Raw genomic sequence first — 20,171 nt, forward strand, 5'->3', positions numbered from 1 at the left:
CAAATACTAATAAGATTAACTTGTATAGTGTTTTTGACATAGCTGTCTATATTAGATGCCTCTTCTTCTTACTATATTCCTTACTCGTTCCTTAAACCTTTGAAATCTGCATCTGCCTACTACCATTCTGCTAAAATTGTTCTCTGTGTTTCTGCCTTTCAGCCAGTTGCATCTGTTGAGGTAGAGGAGTTTCTAATAATCCCAGGATACCTGTAAGATGAACTGCAAGTGTTTATGCTTTATTTTTTAGGGTGGCTCTAGGAACAAAGGAAAAGATTTGAGGACTAGCATTTTACTAGTGTATGTTTATAGAGTAAAAGAATTGATGACTTTTCCACTGGTTTCTATTAATAAGATTTTTATGGAATATAACATTTAAATAGAAGCAAATAGATTGCTTTTTTAATGACCTTTTAAAACTTTGCAAGATGCAAGTCATAACTACCTGTGCCCTTAAGTTGAGCACTGTGTCTGTTCTTCACATTTACCATTTTTTCATTTATAACTAATAAATATTTATTGAACACTTTACTATGTGCAAGATAATCTAGATACTGTGTACAAGATAATCTAGATACATACAAAACATTCTCCTTGCCCTTAAGGAGTTCACAATAAAAGGTACAAAAATTCTGAAATTTTTCATTCCCCCCAATGCATATCCACAGCCCACGTGGAGAGAACAGTTAGTTAAATTTAAAACTAACCACTCTCTCATCTGCTGGTTTTTAAGCTTCCCCCTTCCCCTTATTTTATAATTTGTTAGAAAAACCTAGGATCATGGGACATTGATCTAGAGGTAGAAGGGACTTCAGAGACCAGCTAATCCAGTCCCCTCGTTTTTTTATGGATGGAGAAACTGAGCCAAGGAAGGTTAAGTGACTTGCCTAATGTCGCATAGGTAAAATCATTTGCTCATTATCGTAGGGCTAGTAAGAGAAAGAGCAGAGAATTCCTCATTCCTGTTCTAACATTCTTTTCTTCAGTAGCATGCTGCCTCATTTCTTGTATATTTACAAGTACATGCAGTTCAGTGTACCATCTTCATATTCCAAACTAAGACCAGCTCTTTTCTGGCCCTGATGTGGTGATGCATGATTTTGCTGTACTTCAGGGAGTCTCCAATCTTTTAAAAAGGTGTTGAAATTTTTGTTTTATCTTTTTAGTACAGCTATAATCACCATGTTAGAAATACTAAACTAGAAAAAATTACTAAACTGGTAAATCATCCAGATATACATTTGATAGTATGCTGCCTCTTCTTCCCCAATCTTACTCTCTTGCACATTCTGGACGATGACCAGATTTTTCTGTGCAGAAGGGAAATGCTGTCCATAACCACCTCCTTTCTTACCACTGTACCAAGGATATGGTAAGGGAGAAACACTCCCCCTTTGACCACTGGATGTTCAATTTATTTTCTTCCCATCCTTCAACCCTCACGATGATTTTTCTCATGTGTATATACACATTATTTTTCATCACCTTGTTTTTTCTCTTAGTACAATTCTAATTGGTGTTCATTTCCTCAGAAAAACCACTTTCAAATATAATTTAATTATTGTTGATATGTCAGTGTTAGTTATTTTACTTGTAACTAAAAAAAAAAAAGGAAGGTTGTAAGAATTGAAGTAAAACTGGATGTAGTAAAGAAATTGCCATAAATTATTTAAAATGCCCAGAAGTCCCTTTTTTAATGTGAATTACAACAGTATTTCTGTCTTCTTTCATTTCGCATGTAGAGTATTTTGGTTAAGAAGAGTTTATGAACTAACGTAGGAAACTACTACTTATAATAATGTTTCAGTGGAGAAGAAAAGACCACAACATATTATAACTTCCAAATGGGCATTTATAATGAACGCATGTGTAACACATGTATGGCCATTTACTCATGATCATAGATTTTGAGTTTGAAAGGTCTGATAGGTTATCTAAACAGACATTTTACAGATGAGGAAACTGAAGCTCTGAAAAGTTGTGATTTTCCCAAGATCACATAGGTTAGTCAAGAAGCATTTATTTAGTTAGTGCCTACAACGTGCTGGGTACTACATTAAGTGGTAAAGATAAAAAGAAAAGCAAAAAACAATCCCTGCTCCCAAGGAGCTCACAAGTCTAATTAGGAAGACAACCTACAGAACAACTATGTACAAACAAGATACAGATAGATAAATTAGAGTTGATATCAGAGGGAAGATACTAAGTTTGATGACCGGGAAAGGTTACTTGCAGAAGATGATACTTTCTCTGAGACCTAAAGGAAGCCACAAGGTAGAAATAAGGAGGGATCAACTTCTAGGGATGGGGAAATAGGACAGAGAATAAAAGTGCCTAGAGTTTGAAGATGGAGTAGCCTGTGCAAGAAGTAACAAGAAGGGCCACTGGATTGTAGAGTATGTTGGAAGAGAATAAATAAGGTATAAAAAAACCCTGGAAAGTAGAAAGGATCCAGGTCATGAAGGACTTTAAAATCTAAATACAGAATTTTATATTTGACCCTAGAGGTAATGAGAACTACTGGAATCAAATAGAAGAGGGAGTTGACATGGTCAGACATGCACTTAAAGAAGATCAGTTTGACTACTGAGTGGGCAGTAGAATAGAGAGGGGAGAGATTAGAGTCAGAGAAACAAACCAGAAGGCTGTTGAATTAGTACAAGCATGAAGAGAGGGAGGTCTATATCAAGATGGTAGCAATATCAGGGGAGAGAAGGGGACATATATGAGAGACATTGAGATTGAGATTGTTTAAGGAGATAGAAAAAGATTGTCTTGGCAATAGTGAGTGCTCAGGATTGTGTAACAAATCTGTAGTAAACTCAGCACAGTTTTGTGATTTTTCTTCTATCGGCAGCATGGGAGTAGGAATGAAGACGGTGGATGGTAGGAATAATTCAGGACTGGGATTTGGCAGGGTATTTACACAGGGAATAAGCGGTAGAGCTTGGAGTCAAAACTCAAATATTCTCATTCAAAATTCAGTATCATTTATACTGTAATCCTGTATCTAAAATGGAAAGGCTGCTGTATATATCAGGAGGTTTTCAAATCAAAATCAGAAGTTAAGTGGATCTGTCTCTCAAATGTTTGTAGATCACTGCTCATGACCTCATATCTGGATTCCTGAAAAGCTCCCTAGCCAACGTCATTCTTCATTTCACTTAATCTTAATGTTAGAATCACAGAATTTTATAGCTGATAGATATCAAAGAGTGAATTTCTTCTCAGATTCTCAGGGGAAATAGGCCCTAACTATAGGAACTAACTTGATAAGGATCACATAGCTAGTTAATGACAGAATTTTGGAACTTGAGCTGAGTTCTCCTCATTAGCTGCTGTTATTTTTTTAAAATAATATTTCATTTTCCCCCCAATTACATGTAAAGACAATATTTAACATTCATCTTTTTTTTATTTTAAGTTACAAATTTTCTCCCTCTCTGAGATAGTAGGCAGTTTGATATGTTATACATGTTCAGTCATGCAAAACAGATTACCATATTAGTCATGTTGTGAAATAAGACACAAACCCAAAGGAAAACACACACACACACACACACAAATAAAGTGGAAAATAGTATGCTTTGATCTGCATTCAGACCCTATCAGTTCTTTCTCTGGTGGTAGATAGGATTTTTCATCATGAATTCTTTGGAACTGCTCGTGAGCTGTTTTTAAGCATAATGTTGATTATGCAATTTCCAGTTTCAGAAGATTATAGTGGAGAGCTGGACTGAGAGTCAGAAAAACCCGAGTTCAAAACTTGTCCCCATACATACTGACTTACACTATCACTTAATCTCTCAATGTCCCAGGCAACTGTCTAAGACTATAAATTACAGAGAAAGTGCCAAAGTCTTTTGGTAGGGGGAGTTCAATAATGAGAGTTCCCTATACTAATGAAATCACAGTTCAGTTTTTTAAAAAGACTTTTAATGACCCTATTTTCTTACACATCCAATGAAATAGTGTACATTAGCATCTAGTGTTGTCAAATAATGAGGTGTTTTACACAGGTGGATTTTCAAGATAACTGATTCTCAACTACTATCAACTACTAGGTTTAAAAAAGAAAAAAAAACAAAACATTAAGCACCCCTTACTATGTGCAAGACAGCTCTCCTTAGCACTGGGACTTTTTTTTATTTTTTAAATGGGAAGACAATCTTTGCTCTTGAAAAGCAAAGAGAAGATAGCTTGTGCATAGATGAATGTTCTATTTAGGGTAGAATGCTATGTGTAGCAGATAAGTGAATACAAGATCATTTGAGGAGGAAGGGAACAGTAAAAGCCTGGGTGTAAAGGAAGTGGAATTGCAAAGCCTTTGTGTCTGAGTGACAGCTTGAACTGAACCTTGGGTGAAGATAAAGAGGTTGAAGAGTGGAGGCAAGGAAAAAGCACATTTTTGGCATGGTGAACAACTTACATGAAGGCGTAGTGGTGGGAGATCAAATCCCAGTTTCAGGGAATTTATAGCTGTGCAATTTGACTGGAATATAGAGTGTGAAGTAGAGTAATAGGAAATAAGTCTAGAGAGAAAGATTGTATACAGATGTAGACTAGGTTAAATGCCAGTCGGAGGCATTTCTTTAAGCAACAGGGAACCCTTGATGATTTTTTGACTTGGAGGCATGAACTAGTTCTGACCTATGCCTTAAGAATATTATTTTGACAGATAGATTGGAAAGAGGAAAGACCTGTTAGGTAAACCACTTAGGAAGATAGGCAGTAACACTAGTGCAGGCTAGAAATAATGACAGCCTGAACCAGGATGGTGGCCTCATGAGTGAAAAGAACTGAGATGGATTTGAGAGATGTGAATTTGAATTTCCAAGGCAACTACTGGTTGGATAGAGGTGGGTTGGAGGGGCAAGGAGAGGGAAAAGTAAAGGCTGTCTTTGAAGTTGAAAGCATACATGACTAAAATGATGGTGGGGCCCTCAGAAGAGTCTGGACAAAGGCTGGCATTAGGAGAGGAAATAATTCTATTCTGAATATATTGAGTGGGACATCCAAGTGGAATTGTCTGATAGGCCTCAGTTTCCTCATCTATAAAAATGAAATAATACCTATGTCTTACAGAGTCTGTCTGAAAAAGATATAAGAATTGTCATGAATCAGTGGTGACCCAGGTGAGATTAGAAAATACATATTTGTATCTCAAAAAGAAAATAAAATATGAACTTGTAGTGGATCGTGTTGGCAGAACTTTTATGACTTTATCTAGTGACATTTCATAGCACACAAAAATGGTAATCAGGACAGTGAGATCTGGCAAGGCTTGAATATTGGTGTGATACTGAGACCTTTAGGACTGTATTTTTAAAATTTTTTAGATTTTTAATGCTAGCATATTGATTCTTATCGCACATCATGAATGCTGAGAGGTATTGTGGCTTAATGGACAATGTTCAATCTCTGCTTCTTGACCTAGTGGTTGTATGACCCTAGGCAATTCACTTAAGTGAGGGACTCTAGGCATCTTTCTAAGACCAAATTACAGAAAAGTTTCTGACCTTCACTGTAGCTTCTCTGAGGGAATTTCCTCATCCAGAGTTCCTTATATCAGTGATATCATAAGTAAAATCCCCTTTCTAAGCCTACAAATGTTAATTCTCTTCTACATTAAACAGTTTTTTTAATGCAAATTCCTTTGATATTGATCTATTAGCTATGACTTTTGCTATTAGGCATTCCTTTTATACCTGCCTTATCAACTCAGTGTCCCACTCTTCACAAAAGCTCTTCCAAACCTTTTCATGCCTCCTCAAACCTCCTGTGGTTCTCTCACCCCCATCCTCTTAGCTGAGAATCTGCCTCATATTTAACAGAAAAAATTGAGGCCATTTACCCAGAACTTCCTCTTCTCCCCTTTTCCTCATCTCCTGTCACTCAGTGGCCTTTTGCCACTCTTTCCTCCTTCATCTCTTTCTCATGTGGTAAGTTGGTCTTACTCCTTACTTCCTTCTACCAGGAAAAATGATCCCATTCCATTCCATTCCATCTCCTCCAACAGATTGCCCTCTCTGTCATCCCCATTCTATCACTTATTTTCATACTCTCGATATTTATAGGCTCTTTCTCTACTACCTGCAAACATGTCGATGTCTCCCTCATCCTGAAAAACCTTTACCTAATCCTTCCATTTCCTCTTTTGTCATCATCTCTTCTGCCCTTTGTAGTTAAATTCCTTGAGCAAACCTGTTTATAATAGGCGCCTTCACTTTCTCTTCTTTCCACTGTCTTCTTAACCCGGAACAGTCTGACTTCCAAATTTAATCATTCCACTGAAACTGCTTTCTCTAGTATTATCAGTTCACTTGTGCCAGTAGTCTTTTCTCAATCCTAATTATCCTTGACCTCTCTGCAGCATTTGAGCACTGTTGATCACTCTCTCCTTCTTGATCTCTTTCTTCTCTCTGTGCTTTCAGGACACTACTGTCTCCTTGCTTTCCTCCCAACTATCTGACTCCTCCATCTCCTTTGCAGGATCTTCATCCAGATCATGCCTTCAAATTGTCCTTCAGGGTTCTGCCTTGGGTCCTCTTCTCTTTTCCCTCTATACTACTTCTTTTGGTGATCTCATCAGCTCCCATGGATTTAATTACCATCTCAATGCTGGTGGTTCTCAAACTACCTATCCTACCCCAACCTCTCTACTAGAACTCCTGTCTTGCATCTCCAGCTGCCTTTCAGATGTCTCAAACTGTATGTTTGTTCTGTAGAGTTCTTAAACTAAATATGTCCAAAACAGAACTCACTATCTTTTCTTCCAAACTCTCCACCTCTCTTATCTTCCTTATTTCTGCACCATTTTCCTAGTCTCTCAAGCTCAAAACTTAGAAGTCATCCTGGATTCCTCAATATCTCTCACCATCCCCACCACTCCCCATGTCCAATCTGTTGTCAAGGCCTGTCCATCTCAGATTTGTAACCTGTCTCAAATATTCTCCCCCCCCCCTTCTCCTCTTGACATTGCCACCACTCCAGTACAGGCCCTCGACCTCATACCTGGATTATTGCAGTGGCCTTTTGATGGGTCTGCCTGCCTTAAGGTTCTCCCTATTCCAATTCATCCTCCATTCAACCACCAAAGTGATTTTCCTAAGGTGTAGGTGTGACATGTCACTTTCCTACCCAGTAAACTCCAGTGGCTCCCTGTTGCCTTCAGGATCAAATATATAACCCTCTGGTTGGCATTCAAAGCCCATCATAATCCAGGTTGCTTTCTAGTTTGCTTATACCTGACTCCTTGCCACATACTCTTTGATCCAGTGATGCTGGTCTCCTGGCTGTTGCAGGAAAAAGACTCTATTTCTTGTCTCCAGGCATTTTCTCTGGTTGTCCCTCCATACATACACTGTCTCCTGAATTCCTTGACTTCCTTTAAGTCCTAACTAAAATTCCATCTTTAACAGGAAGCCTTTACCAAGCCCTCTTAATTGTGGTGCCTTCCCTTGGTTAATTATTTCCTATTTATCCTACATATACCTTGTTTGTATATGTGTTGTTTACATATTGTCTCATTAAGAGTAGGGACTGTCTTTTGCCTCTTTTTGTATCCCCAGCTCTTAGCACTGTGCCTGGCACTTAGTAGATACTTAAATCAGTATTTATTGATAGTCACCTTTTTAACTTTCATGCTAGAATTCAGTCTGAAATAGAAGTGAACAGCATCTGAAAAAAGGCCTGAGATTGTCTGAAGGAAAGGCACTGGGGGGGGGGGGGGGGGGGGGCTGGGGTTACTAAGAGGCCTTAGAGGTCTTTCCCCCTATGTTTCCTGGTTTTTGGCTGTTTGAGGGTTGTTGAAGGTACCAGGTAACTAACTACCATAAAACAGGCATTTATTAAATGCTTTACCTGTCAGACATTTGCAGGTGCTGCTGGTGGGAATACGACAAAAATTTAACAGTTCTTATACCTCAAAGAGCTTATTTTCTTTTGAGAAAGATAGTATATAAATACATAAAATGTAAATGTATGTAAAATAAATTCAAGGTAATTTGGGTTATTTGGCACTAATAGTTGTGTGGGGAAGACAAGATCAGGAACACTCTTATGTAGCAATTGTTGTTTGGAAGCAGCTCAGGATTCTTAGAGGCCAGGTTGAGGAGGGAATGCATTCTAGGTATGGAGGTTAATCTACTCACATACTTGGGAAGACAGGAGAGGAAATGGTCACTTTGGTCACACTATAGAGTTAAAAAAGGAATTCTTTTATACTGTAGTGCCTCAATATATTCCTGCCAACTTCATTTCCTTTTCCAAATAATAAAGTTTTTCTCATCCATGAGCTGTACTGAGATAAGTTCTCATGAACTTTGCTTACCTTAATTCAGGTCTGCACAACAGCAGGTCAGCAGCTCACACACAGCATGCTGAGGGATTTCTTCTATATTTTTTCGAGGGCAGCTTGAATGCAAGTGGCTGAAGGACCATCAGTGGTCTGCAGTCACAGATTGTGCAGTCCTGTTAATCATTCTAGCTTTAACATATTCATTTTGTAATACTTTACTCATACTCTTGTTAGTTTCATTTTTATCCCATGTGCCTAAAGTTGTCCTACAAACTTCTCATTTGTGAATGTAGGTGTCATTTTTATTCACATGAAACATCAAAATGCAATAAAATTTAATTTCAGCACAATTTTCATTAATTATAACACAGAAAATGTTGTGTAAACATCCTTTTGCTGTTTAGTTAATTTAGATTTGTGCCTGGAAAACATTCTACCTTGATTCTAAGATGCGTTGACATAGTGTCAACTTAGGTAATGGTCAGACTGCTACCCCTGAGACCATACACACACACAGACACACACACGCATGCACGCGCGCGCACACACACACACACACACACCCATACCCATACCCATGAACAAAGAAGGGAATGAGAAACAAAAGCAAACTGACAGATGGTCTTGTCCTTTGAAGGAGTAGGAAAGGGCAACATTCATATGAACAAATTCCAAACTTTGGCTTACTTTGACCTACTTTGTAAGTATGCATATTCAAGTCTTTTACTTTCTAGAGTCCCTCTCAGTGACCCCATGACCTCAAAGTGCCTCCAGTCAGGTCTTTAGTGCATGTGTCTTAAAATACTTTGGTTTTTGTTTTTGTTTTTTTTGAGCTGCGGGGCAAAGAAATTTGATTAATCCCCATAATTGTCACCTCAGTCAATCAAAAAGCATTTACAGAATGTCTAAGGCATGCCGTGATAGGCTTGGGAGAAGTGACTTTTTAGGGACATTTTAGGTAGAAGGGACTTAACTTTCAACCATCCTTCTGTCCCTATTACTCTTTTTTTGTTTTATCATTTGTGGTTCAAAATAATTTTCTTTTTTTGGTAGAGAAAACAGAAGCAAAATAAGGGAACAGCCTTGCCCTCTCTTTTGTCCTTTATCCTCATTTCATCTCCTCTGATAGAAGTAGCAGTACTGTCTCTTCTTTGATTTTATTTTTCTATAAATAGCCAACAGCCACTTTTTTATTGTTGTTAGTAGTACTTCGCAATCTCAGATAATGCTGAGTTTTGACGCCCTTGACCCTATTCTTATGGGACCCTACTATGGTTTTTAGTAATCATAGTCTCTTTAGACAACTTACCTTTTTCCTTCTTGTGGGAAATATTTCTTTTTGTATATTCAGAATATCATTCTTAAAAAAGCTTTCCCATTACCCCTTTCCTGACTTCAATTAAAGAATTTTAATTGTTACTCAAGTTCTACTAGTGGCTCCAAATTGCCACTAGGTGTAATAATATGTACTCTTCCTGTTTGGATGTTCAGGGTCTTAAGAAATTGAGAAAATGAACTTTCTTCCCTTCTTTGCAGAGGTGGGAATCTGTGTGTTGTTGAAATACTGCACACACTATAAAATTTGATTATTTTACTGAACTGTTTTTTTTTCCTTTTTTTAAATTCTTTGTTACATAGAATGATTTGCTGAGTAGGGAAGAAGAGAGAGGAATATAGAGCAATATTGCATTATTAATACAATATATTTATTATAATAGCCTGCCTTTCCAGGTTTACTATATATTTAACTCCATGTTCTCTACATTCTAGCCAACTGACTCTGCTTCCTGTTCCTCATATATGCTACTAAATCTTCTACCTCTGTGCCTTTGCACAGGCTATCACCTATGCCTAGAGTGCCCTCCCTCCTCATTTCCACCTCTTAGAATCCTATGTTTCTTTCAAGACTCAGCTTAATTGCCCTTTTTCATGAAGCCTGTCTTGATTTGCTCAGTTGCTAGGGCTTTCCTTCTGGAAGTTAGCGCGTGCGTGTGTGTGTGTGTGTGTGTGTGTATGTGTGCGTGCGTGTGTGTGTATGTGTGTGTGTGTGTACGTGTGCACGCGCATGAGAGAGAGAAGAGAAACAGAGAAGGGAATATTTACTTTTCTGTGTATATATTGTTATATCTCTTTCTTCCATTTCCTTCAACGTAGGATCCTTGGCAGGCAAGGGCTATTTGGGTTTTTGTCTATGTCCTATGTCCCTGCCTAGCACATAGGAGGCACTTAATAAGTACTTACTAGATTGATTCCTACCTATACTTTCCCTTATTCCTTTGAAATCTGTTCTCTCATAAGGTTACCTGTCCAGTTATGCTTAGTTAACTGTTTCCTCTTTCTCAGTCACAAGTTCTGAGAAGGGTTAATTCACATTCCCATGAGGCTGCCATCATGTTTTCTCAGCAGCCACTTCTTTCTTGTTTATATGAATAAGTCTAGAATAGGTAGTCCTCAAATTGGTTCCTCCCCATTTGGAAGGACTTGTCTTTAAAACAAGTCAATTAATTATTGGTTGCTCTGTTGCAGGAAAGAGGGAATTGCAGCAGAAATTCAGATAATTGCAGTTCTCTATTACTACTGTATTCTGTTTCTGCCAGCCTTCTGATCTGTTTGTGAAATTTTTCATCCCTTTCTATCCAAATAGTCTATAATGTGCTTCGGTGAATATATCACTTGTGTTTCTGTCTCTGTTAATCTTTATCCAAATGACATGAGTGTGATTTAACTTATCCTATTATTTTAGTATAGGGTGTACTCTTCTTTAGCCGTATGTTCTAGTCCTGCCTCTAAGATAAAATATAAACTGTTTATCCATTAAAACCCCTCTCAACTTGCTCTCAACCTACTTTTCCAACCTTATTTCTTCCCACACTCTGTGGTCCAGCCAAATTGGTCTTCTTTCTGTTATTCTTCTGTAATACTAGATCTCCCATCTCTGTGCCTTAGTTGTGGCTGGCACTCAAGCCTTAAATGTGCTCTCTCTCATCTTCATCTCTTAGACTAGCATTTCCTTCAGGACTTAGCTTAAACATCATCTTCTACATGAAGTCTTTCATGATTTACTATCTCCCCCCAACTTTAGCAACTGCCACTTTCCCCAAAGTCATCTTGTATTTACTTTGTGCATATTCTGTTTATATTTATTTAAGTCTCCTTCAATAGAATATGAGGTTCCTAAGGGCAGAGACTCTTTTTCATTTTTGTTTTGTATCTCCTCTGCCATTATAGTACCTGGCATGTGGATGTTGGTTAATAAGTGCTTATTAACTGATTGCCCCTATCCCACGAAGTTTCAGAGGTACCTGCTTCCTTGTGTTAAGCTATCTAGTTCACATTGCGTTTTATCTATATTTTGTACATTGTGACTAGATACATGTGAACATGGGTTTTGTTTTTTACTCTTTTATATCATTTTTGGCTTTTTTCTTATGTGAGTTTCTGGGCATTCACACTCCACATCTTCCTACAGTTTTAACAACTTTATATTTATTGTCTAGTACTTACGCTTAGGCAGTTTTCACTTTCATCCTTCCTTTTAATTTTTAAAGCTTTTTTGATTCAGTAAATTTTTTAAATTAAAATTTTTAAAGCTTTTTTTGATACAGTAAGACTAGGCAAATATATTCTAATTAGCCTTTGTTAGATACATTCTATTCCTATACCATGACTCTTGTGTTTCAAGTTACAGTCCAGAAATCTAAATCTGATTCTAGATATCATCTTTTTAACAAAGTGTTCACTTATGAATTTTTTCTTTTCTGAGGCCTTTTACAAAATGCGATGATCAGCTTTAGCCAAAGCATTACTTGTGCTCCTAAAATTTTCAGTTTCTTGTCCAAAACTTCATCATCTTGAGAATTGCTTTTCAAATTCCTCTTGACAGTATAATCTGTGTTTATGTGTATCACCATAAGTAAGTAGACAACTACCCTTCATAAGTAGGTTTACTAAGTTTTTGAGAGATTTTCTGGATATTTCTCCCCGCAAGTTAGAAAACCTTCTACAGTTCAACTAGCAAATAACTACCCTTTAACTTAGAATCACCAACCACCACTACTCATCTCATCTTCCTTTGACTCTTGCTAAATATTGCTAAAGTGGTTACCTCCTCATAAGGTCCAGTTCTAGTTTCTTCAGGAAAAGCCTCACATCTATTGCTAGAACCAAATGTTTATTGATCATTCACCCACCCTTCTGGTACAGGAAATTTCGCCTTCTCCCCCCAAATCCTTTTTATTTTTGGTTTTCACACTAACCCTTCCTGTTCTATTTTGTTTTTACAAGAACACTTCATTCTTGATTATCTAGAAACTGGAGAGTTCTTTGAGTCTCTTTACCCACTCTCCTAAAGAAAGACTAGCCTGCACTTAGAATACAGATAGCGGTAACTTGTCCTCAGTAAACATCATTATTTCCTCAGTAAAATTCTCACTGCTCTTCATATTTTTTGGAAGCAATGACCTTAATTTTGTTCTTTTTGGTTCTTATTAGAAAACTTGGGATCACATTTTGACTTTGCCATTTCCTACCCAAATGACCTTGTACAATTATCTTTTGGGGTCTTAGTTTCTTCATTTTAAAATGAGAGGGTTAGACTCAATGATCTAAGATCATTTCTGGCTCTAAGTCTCATCCTTCATTTTATGAATGAGGCAACCAAGGCCCAGAGAGTTTTAAATAATTGTCCAATGTAAAAAACAAAAACCCAAGTTTCTTGTCTAATAATGAGTCTACTTCTCTTTCTGTTGGAATAGAATTCTGTTTACAAAATAATTTGAATCCCTCATTGACTTTTACTAAACAATATAGCATATATTTTCAAAATTACAGGGTTTTATTATATGTATTTTTAGAATACATTTAATGTATATCACGTAATAAAATAGATATTTACTTGAATAGTCTTTGTAAATTAAAGAACTTTTTCTTTCTTTATTTCTTTTTTATTAATAGATGATGATGTTCCGGCAGATATGGTTGCAGAAGAATCAGGTCCTGGTGCGCAAAATAGTCCATACCAACTTCGTAGAAAAACTCTTCTACCTAAAAGAACAGCTTGTCCTACAAAGAGCAATATGGAGGTAAGTTGTCTATTTTGTTTTATCCCCTTTTTGTTAATGGACATTAGCATATATGTCAGAGGGGAGTTTTTCTTTAAAAAAAACTAATGTAAAATCCTTTCACATTATTTAGAAGCTGTTGAATTTGTTTTTTTAAAAAACTACAACTTTCTAAAGTAGTGTTTTTGTCGTTTAAAGGGTGCTTCTACTTCTACCACCGAAAATTTTGGTCACCGAGCAAAACGTGCCAGAGTTTCTGGAAAATCACAAGACTTATCAGGTATTTTTTATAAGGGAGACTGAAGGACAAAGAGGGCTATATTAACCAGATTCTTTCTTAGTTATTTTATGCCAAAATCAAGAATTAGAGATTGGAGGGGAAAGTTGTTTTACGTCATTTGGGAATTAGAATTGGAATATTGCTAAATAATCTGACAGCAGATTATTATATTGCTATATAATTATAATTATATATTACTATAATATATAATTATATTATTATTATATTATCTGCCTTCTTATGACTTTTATTGATAGTGTACAAAGTTATTTTTGCAATGTTTTCCAAGTTAAGAAAGCTATACTAAAGTAATGAAGTAATCCTTGCTAAATTTAAACGAAAAGAGAGTTTTAGAATCTGAAGAGGGTTTTATCTACAGTTAAAACAAATTCTTTCAAATCAGTAGTTTTCTGGTTGTTAAAAAAAAACTAATCATTAATGTTGATGATTTACTTAATAATCAGCTAGGTTATTTAAATATGTGTTAATATTTTAATAGCAGCACCTGCCGAACAATATCTTCAGGAGAAGTTGCCAGATGAAGTAGTTCTAAAGATTTTTTCCTACTTGTTGGAGCAAGATCTCTGTAGAGCAGCATGTGTGTGTAAACGCTTCAGTGAGCTTGCTAATGATCCAATTTTGTGGTAAGTGAAAAGCTATATTCATTATTATTGTGAGATGAATTATTTGCCTGTACAAAATGCCAAACATGGTAAGAAAGATGAACTGTAAACTTACTGTCATATTTAATTAGCTAAGCCAAACTAAGAAGCTTCTGTTTTTAAAGTACCTGGTTATCACAAATATGAGCTGCCAGTCAAAGCAATGTTTATTAAAAAGTAATTAAAATATTTTCTCTATGATGTATTGATTAATAACTCAATATTTTGGTGATTATGGGGAGTTATTTCTCATTTAATTGTTCTTTAGGAATGGAAATAAAATGATTGGATTTATATTTCTGGCTGCTTTAAATAATAGAATTGCGTAGAAAAAGTGTTATTGTACTAGTATTGACAGGTCTCTTTGTGCTTACTGACATAAGTTTTTACTACATAATTAATAGAGAAAGAAGCTGACTGTAGAGTACTAGAATTGTAATTCTTAAGTTACATAGTGTCTTCAGTCTGTAAAACTAGTAATAGGTTGAACTGGTGGGGAATGTTTTTTGTTTAAAAAAGTACTAAATTGAATATTTTAACTGTGAGAAAATGATACATTATTTCATGTTGTTATTTGAATTTTTTCCACTAGCTTTCACACTTTAATCAAACATATAAATGATTGCATTAATAGCCAGAACAGTTTTGCTATGCTCTATCTTTGGTCTTATTTTCTGTTTTATTATTTAATGAGATTAATTTTGAGGTTTGAATTTTGACATGTAATTGGAAATAGTTTTTGTATCTGATCTATATTATATATACTTTTTTCTCTTTAAGGAAACGATTATACATGGAGGTATTTGAGTATACACGTCCTATGATGCATCCTGAACCTGGGAAATTTTACCAGATTAATCCAGAAGAATATGAACATCCAAATCCTTGGAAAGAAAGCTTTCAGCAGTTGGTATGTATCCTGACTTAATGTAGAAAGTACTTGCCTCACTGCATAATTCGTAAATAAAATTTCTACTAAAAAGAACGTTACATCCCATTAACATTAAAAATTATCTAGCAGTCATCTTTTTTTCAGACAACAGATATTTTGTCACTTTGATTATCAGAAAACCATAAATGCTATGATTTTGAATTTTTTTGAAATATTTTTTCCTTCCAAGAGTCTATGCTTAGCTAGCCTAAGGTAGTTTATGGTCCCTTCTATTTTTCATTATTGCTTTCATATTAATGGAATGCTGTATATGCTGTAGAACTAACCTCTTTAAAAAGTACAGTAAATGAGTGGAAATGTATATTTTAAAAAATATTTCAGTTAAGGTTGACTTAAATAAATATGCCATGGTTCTAATTTTAAATTAAAAAATGAAATTTTTTTCTCTTATGCTTTTTTTTTTTTTCATTTTAGTATAAAGGAGCACATGTAAAGCCAGGATTTGCTGAACATTTCTACAGTAACCCTGCAAGATACAAAGGGAGAGAAAATATGCTAGTATGTATAATGTGTATTTTTTTAATATAATTTCTTCAAAAGTAACCCCACAGTTTATGACTAATATTTTTATTTCAAATTTCTTTTAGTATTATGACACCATTGAAGATGCATTAGGTGGAGTACAGGAAGCTCATTTTGATGGACTTATCTTTGTTCATTCTGGTATATATACTGATGAATGGATATACATTGAATCTCCAATTACCATGATTGGTGCAGGTATTTTGATATGTATTTTTGTATTTTAATCTTAATTTTAACTCAGATTAATAAAAATTTCGAAAACAACAGTGACATGTTATGCACTTTTTAAAAGTAGAAACTATATATTGATCAAAGGTATTTTTTTTTTTTGGTGTTCTGGGAATTTTTTAATTTTATTGTATTAATTTTTATTATTTGGGAGGTTAGAGCTATTTCTCCTAGTTAGGAGGTTATTGAGCTGGATAAAGCCTGTCTCATAGAATGTGAAATTTTTCTTTTTTATAATTTATTTATTTATTTTTAGTTTTCAGCGTTCATTTCCACAAGATTTTGAGTTCCAAATTTTCTCACTATCTCTCCCCTCCTCCCACTCCAAGACATCATGCATTCTGATTACCCCTTCCCCTAATGTGCCCTCCCTTCTGTCATACCCCTCTCTTCCCTTATCCCCATCTTCTCCCTTGTTGGGCAAGATAAATTTCTATACCCATTATTTGTATTTCTTATTTCCCAGTTGCATGCAAAAATAATTCTCAACATTCATTCTTAAATCTTGGAGTTCCAACTTCTCTCACTTCCTCCCTCCTCACACATCCCCACTGTGAAGGCAAGCAATTCAGTATAGGATATACATGTGTATTTTTGCAAAAGACTTCCATAATAGTTGTGTTGTGAAAGACTTAACTGTATTGCCCTCCATCCTATCCTGTCCCCCATTTATTCTATTCTCTCTTTTGTGTTTGTCCCTCCCCTAAAGTGTTTACTTCTAATTACTCCCTCCTCCCATTTGCCCTCCCTTCTGTCATCCCCCACAGCCCACTTACCTACCTTCTCCCCTGCTTTCCTGTAGTATGATAGATTTTCATACCAAATTGAGTGTGCATGTTATTCCCTCCTTAAACCAAATGTGATGAGAGTAAGCTTCACTTTTTTCCTCTCACCTCCCCCCTTTTCCCCTCCACTGAAAAAGCTTTTTCTTGCCTCTTTTATGAGAGAGAATTTGCCCTATTCCATTTCTCCCTTTCTCCTCCCAATATATTCCTCTCTCACCCCATAATTTTATTTATTTTTATTTATCCTTTCTTATTCAACTTGCCCTGTGTCCTCTGTCTATATGTGTATAATCCTTCCAACTACCCAAATACTGAGAAAAGTCTCAAGAGTTATAAATATTATCTTTCCATGTAGGAATGTAAACAGTTCAACTTTAGTAAGTCCCTTATGATTTCTCTTTCCTGTTTACCTTTTCATGCTTCTCTTGATTCTTGTGTTTGAAAGTCAGATTTTCTATTCAGCTCTGGTCTTTTCATCAAGTATGCTTGAAAGTCCCTATTTCATTGAATGGCTGTTTTTTTCCTCTGAAGTTTTATACTTAGTCTTTCTGGGTAGGTGATTCTTGGTTTTAATCCTAATTCCTTTGACTTCTGGAATATTATATTCCAAGCCCTTTGATCCCTTAATGTAGAAGCTTCTAGATCTTTTGTTATCCTGATTGTATTTCCACAATACTTGAATTGTTTCTTTCTGGTTCCTTGCAATATTTTCTCCTTGACCTGAGAACTCTGGAAATTGGCTACAAGATTCCTAGGAGTTTTTCTTTTTGGATCTCTTTCAGGAGATGATCAGTGGATTCTTTCAATGTTTTTTTACACTCTGGTTCTAGAATATCAGGGCACTTTTCCTTGATAATTTCATGAAAAATGATGTCTAGGCTCTTTTTTTTGTCATGGCTTTCAGGTAGCCCCATAATTTTTAAATTGTCTCTCCTGCATCTATTTTCCAGGTCAGTTTTTTCAATGAGATATTTCATATTGTCTTCAATTTTTTCATTCTTTTGGTTTTGTTTTGTAATTTCTTGGTAAAGTCTAATGTCATTAGTTTCTATCTGCTCCATTCTAATTTTTAAAGAAGTATTTTCTTCAGTGAGCTTTTGAACCTCCTTTTCCATTTGACTAATTTTGCTTTTTGAAGCTTTTTTCTCCTCGTTGGTTTTTTGGACCACTTTTGCCATTTGGGTTAGTCTATTTTTAAAGGTGTTATTTTCTTCAGCATTTTTGGGGGGTCTCCTTTAGCAAGGTGTTGACTCACTTTTCATGATTTTCTTGCATAGCTCTTATTTCTCTTCCCAGTTTTCCCTCCACCTCTCTTACTTGATTTTCAAAATCTGTTTTGAGCTCTTCCATGGCCTGAGATCATTGCAAATTTATTTTGGAGTTTTGGGATGAAGAAACCTTGGCTTTTATGTCTTCCTCTAATGGTATGCTTTGTTCTTCCTCATCTGGAAGGATAGAGAAAAATACCTGTTCACCCAGAAAGTAACCTTGTATAGTCTTACTTTTTCTCCCTTTTTTGGGCATTTCCCCAGCCAGTTACTTGACTTTTGAGTCCTTTGTCAGGTGGAGGGTATACTGTAGGGACCTGTAAGTTCTCCATTCCTCCAAGGTGGCACAATCAAGGGAGAGGAATTTATTCCTTCTGTGGTCTAGGGACAACCACAAACTTTTCTGCCCAGGATCTGCAAGTAGTGTTCCCTTTCCACAACCACCTCCAGCTCCACCATACCAGTGCTCTTCCTCATGCCAGGGCCACCAGTCAGGGCTGAGATTCAGATCAGCTGCTTGATTTCCTCCAGGGTCTTTAGGCAAAGGCTCCAAAAATGGATGCTTCAGCTAGGGCAGGAATCTGCTCCCTTCTCACCCAGGTGAAAGAATTTTCTGACCTTTAAAGCTGTCTCTGGCCATTGTGGATTGAGTAGTCTGGGAACAGTAGTTGCTTCCTGGGATTCTGTGCCCTTGCTCCAGTCCTGTCCCTGCCGTGCAGTGAGGCCAAGGCTGGGCTATGCTCTGTGGGCTGCGCTCCTCTTAGAGCCTGGTGTGATAGACATTTCCTGTAGGCCTTCCAGGCTGTCTTGGGCTGGAAATCTCTTCACTCTGTTGTTTTGTGGCTTGTGCTGCTCTAGAATTTGTTTAGAGTCATTTTTACAGGTATTTTATGCACTTTGTGGGGAGAGCTACAGCAGGTCCATCCTTCTACTCTGCTATCTTGACTTTGCCTGTATTTTTTTTTTTTTTTAAAGAAAACTTTATATTCTGCCATATGAGACAGAGGACCCTACACAGTCAGGGAGAATGGTTTAGAGAGGAGATAATACTCTTACTTAAAAGAATGTTGGAAAATATAAAAGTATACTTCCTTTAAAGTGAGAATATTACCTACATTGCTCTCTTCCACTACATGACCTGGAGTTACCTTCCTCCTGGTAGAATATGAAAATTAACATATATATTAACATATATTTTCATTCCTAATGCATATGTTAGGAAGAATTGGTTGTTCTTTACTGGGTTTTTAATAAATTTGAAATTTGGTATTATATTTTGCTTTGAACTGATGTTTTGTTCTAATGCCACAATATTTTTTAAGTTTCTAAGAACATTTAATTCAACATATTAGCATAACATTCTGTTAAATTTCTTGAATATACTCCCTCTGCTGGTTTTTCAAGTAATTAGTACATGGAACAATTTTTTTCTTTTTTTAAAAAAAAAATTAATTTTTAGTTTTCAGCATTCACTTTCATAAGATTTTGAGTTCCAGTTTTTCTCCCCCTTCTTCCCTCTCCCACACCCCAAGAGGGCATGCAATCTGATACAGGCTGTACATACATATACATTCACATTAGCATTGGATACTTTTCAAATAAATGCAGATATTTCAGTGAAGTTCCTTTATTATCTTCCCTTCTTTTCTCTACCCACTGAAAGTTACACATGTATTCTCTTTCTCTCTTTCACACACACACACACACACACACACACACACACACACACACACACACACACGTGCACACTTTGTCCCTTAAATTTAATGTAATTTTTGATGGTGATACTATATATTTTTGATCTGCCAAGATACTAATTTTTTAATATACTTTGTAGAAACTCATTATAGTTAAACTTGCTATAACACTATATTACTAAGACCCATGCCCCTTAATCATTAGATATAATAAAGCCTAATGTAACATGGCACATGTTATGTGTTAGGACCAATTCCCAACACTATTATTAATGAAGGGCAACAGAGTATACTGGAAAGAACACTAGACTTAGACCCAAGAGACCTGAATTCGAGTTCCAGCGTAGCCTTATGCTAGATATTTGGCCACAAACAAGTCAGAGCCTCAGTTTCCTCATCTATAAAAATAGGAATA

The 20,171-nt window shown here is 36.1% G+C and overlaps 1 protein-coding gene across 2 annotated transcripts in view; it reads left to right on the top strand.

The window, feature by feature from the left end:
- FBXO11 (F-box protein 11) overlaps positions 1 to 20,171 on the top strand; it is a 113,209-nt gene that overhangs the window by 67,080 nt on the left and 25,958 nt on the right. The window contains exons 2-7 of one of the 2 annotated variants that reach the window (XM_072635651.1): positions 13,253 to 13,380; positions 13,558 to 13,639; positions 14,139 to 14,283; positions 15,082 to 15,211; positions 15,668 to 15,751; positions 15,841 to 15,973. In XM_072635651.1, the coding sequence (XP_072491752.1) occupies positions 13,253 to 13,380; positions 13,558 to 13,639; positions 14,139 to 14,283; positions 15,082 to 15,211; positions 15,668 to 15,751; positions 15,841 to 15,973 (702 nt within the window). The remainder of the gene's footprint in view (positions 1 to 13,252; positions 13,381 to 13,557; positions 13,640 to 14,138; positions 14,284 to 15,081; positions 15,212 to 15,667; positions 15,752 to 15,840; positions 15,974 to 20,171) is intronic. The other variant, XM_072635652.1, reaches the window with a different exon arrangement.

This window comes from Notamacropus eugenii, chromosome 1 (assembly GCF_028372415.1).
Source record: "Notamacropus eugenii isolate mMacEug1 chromosome 1, mMacEug1.pri_v2, whole genome shotgun sequence".
Classification (NCBI taxonomy): Eukaryota; Metazoa; Chordata; class Mammalia; order Diprotodontia; family Macropodidae; genus Notamacropus; species Notamacropus eugenii.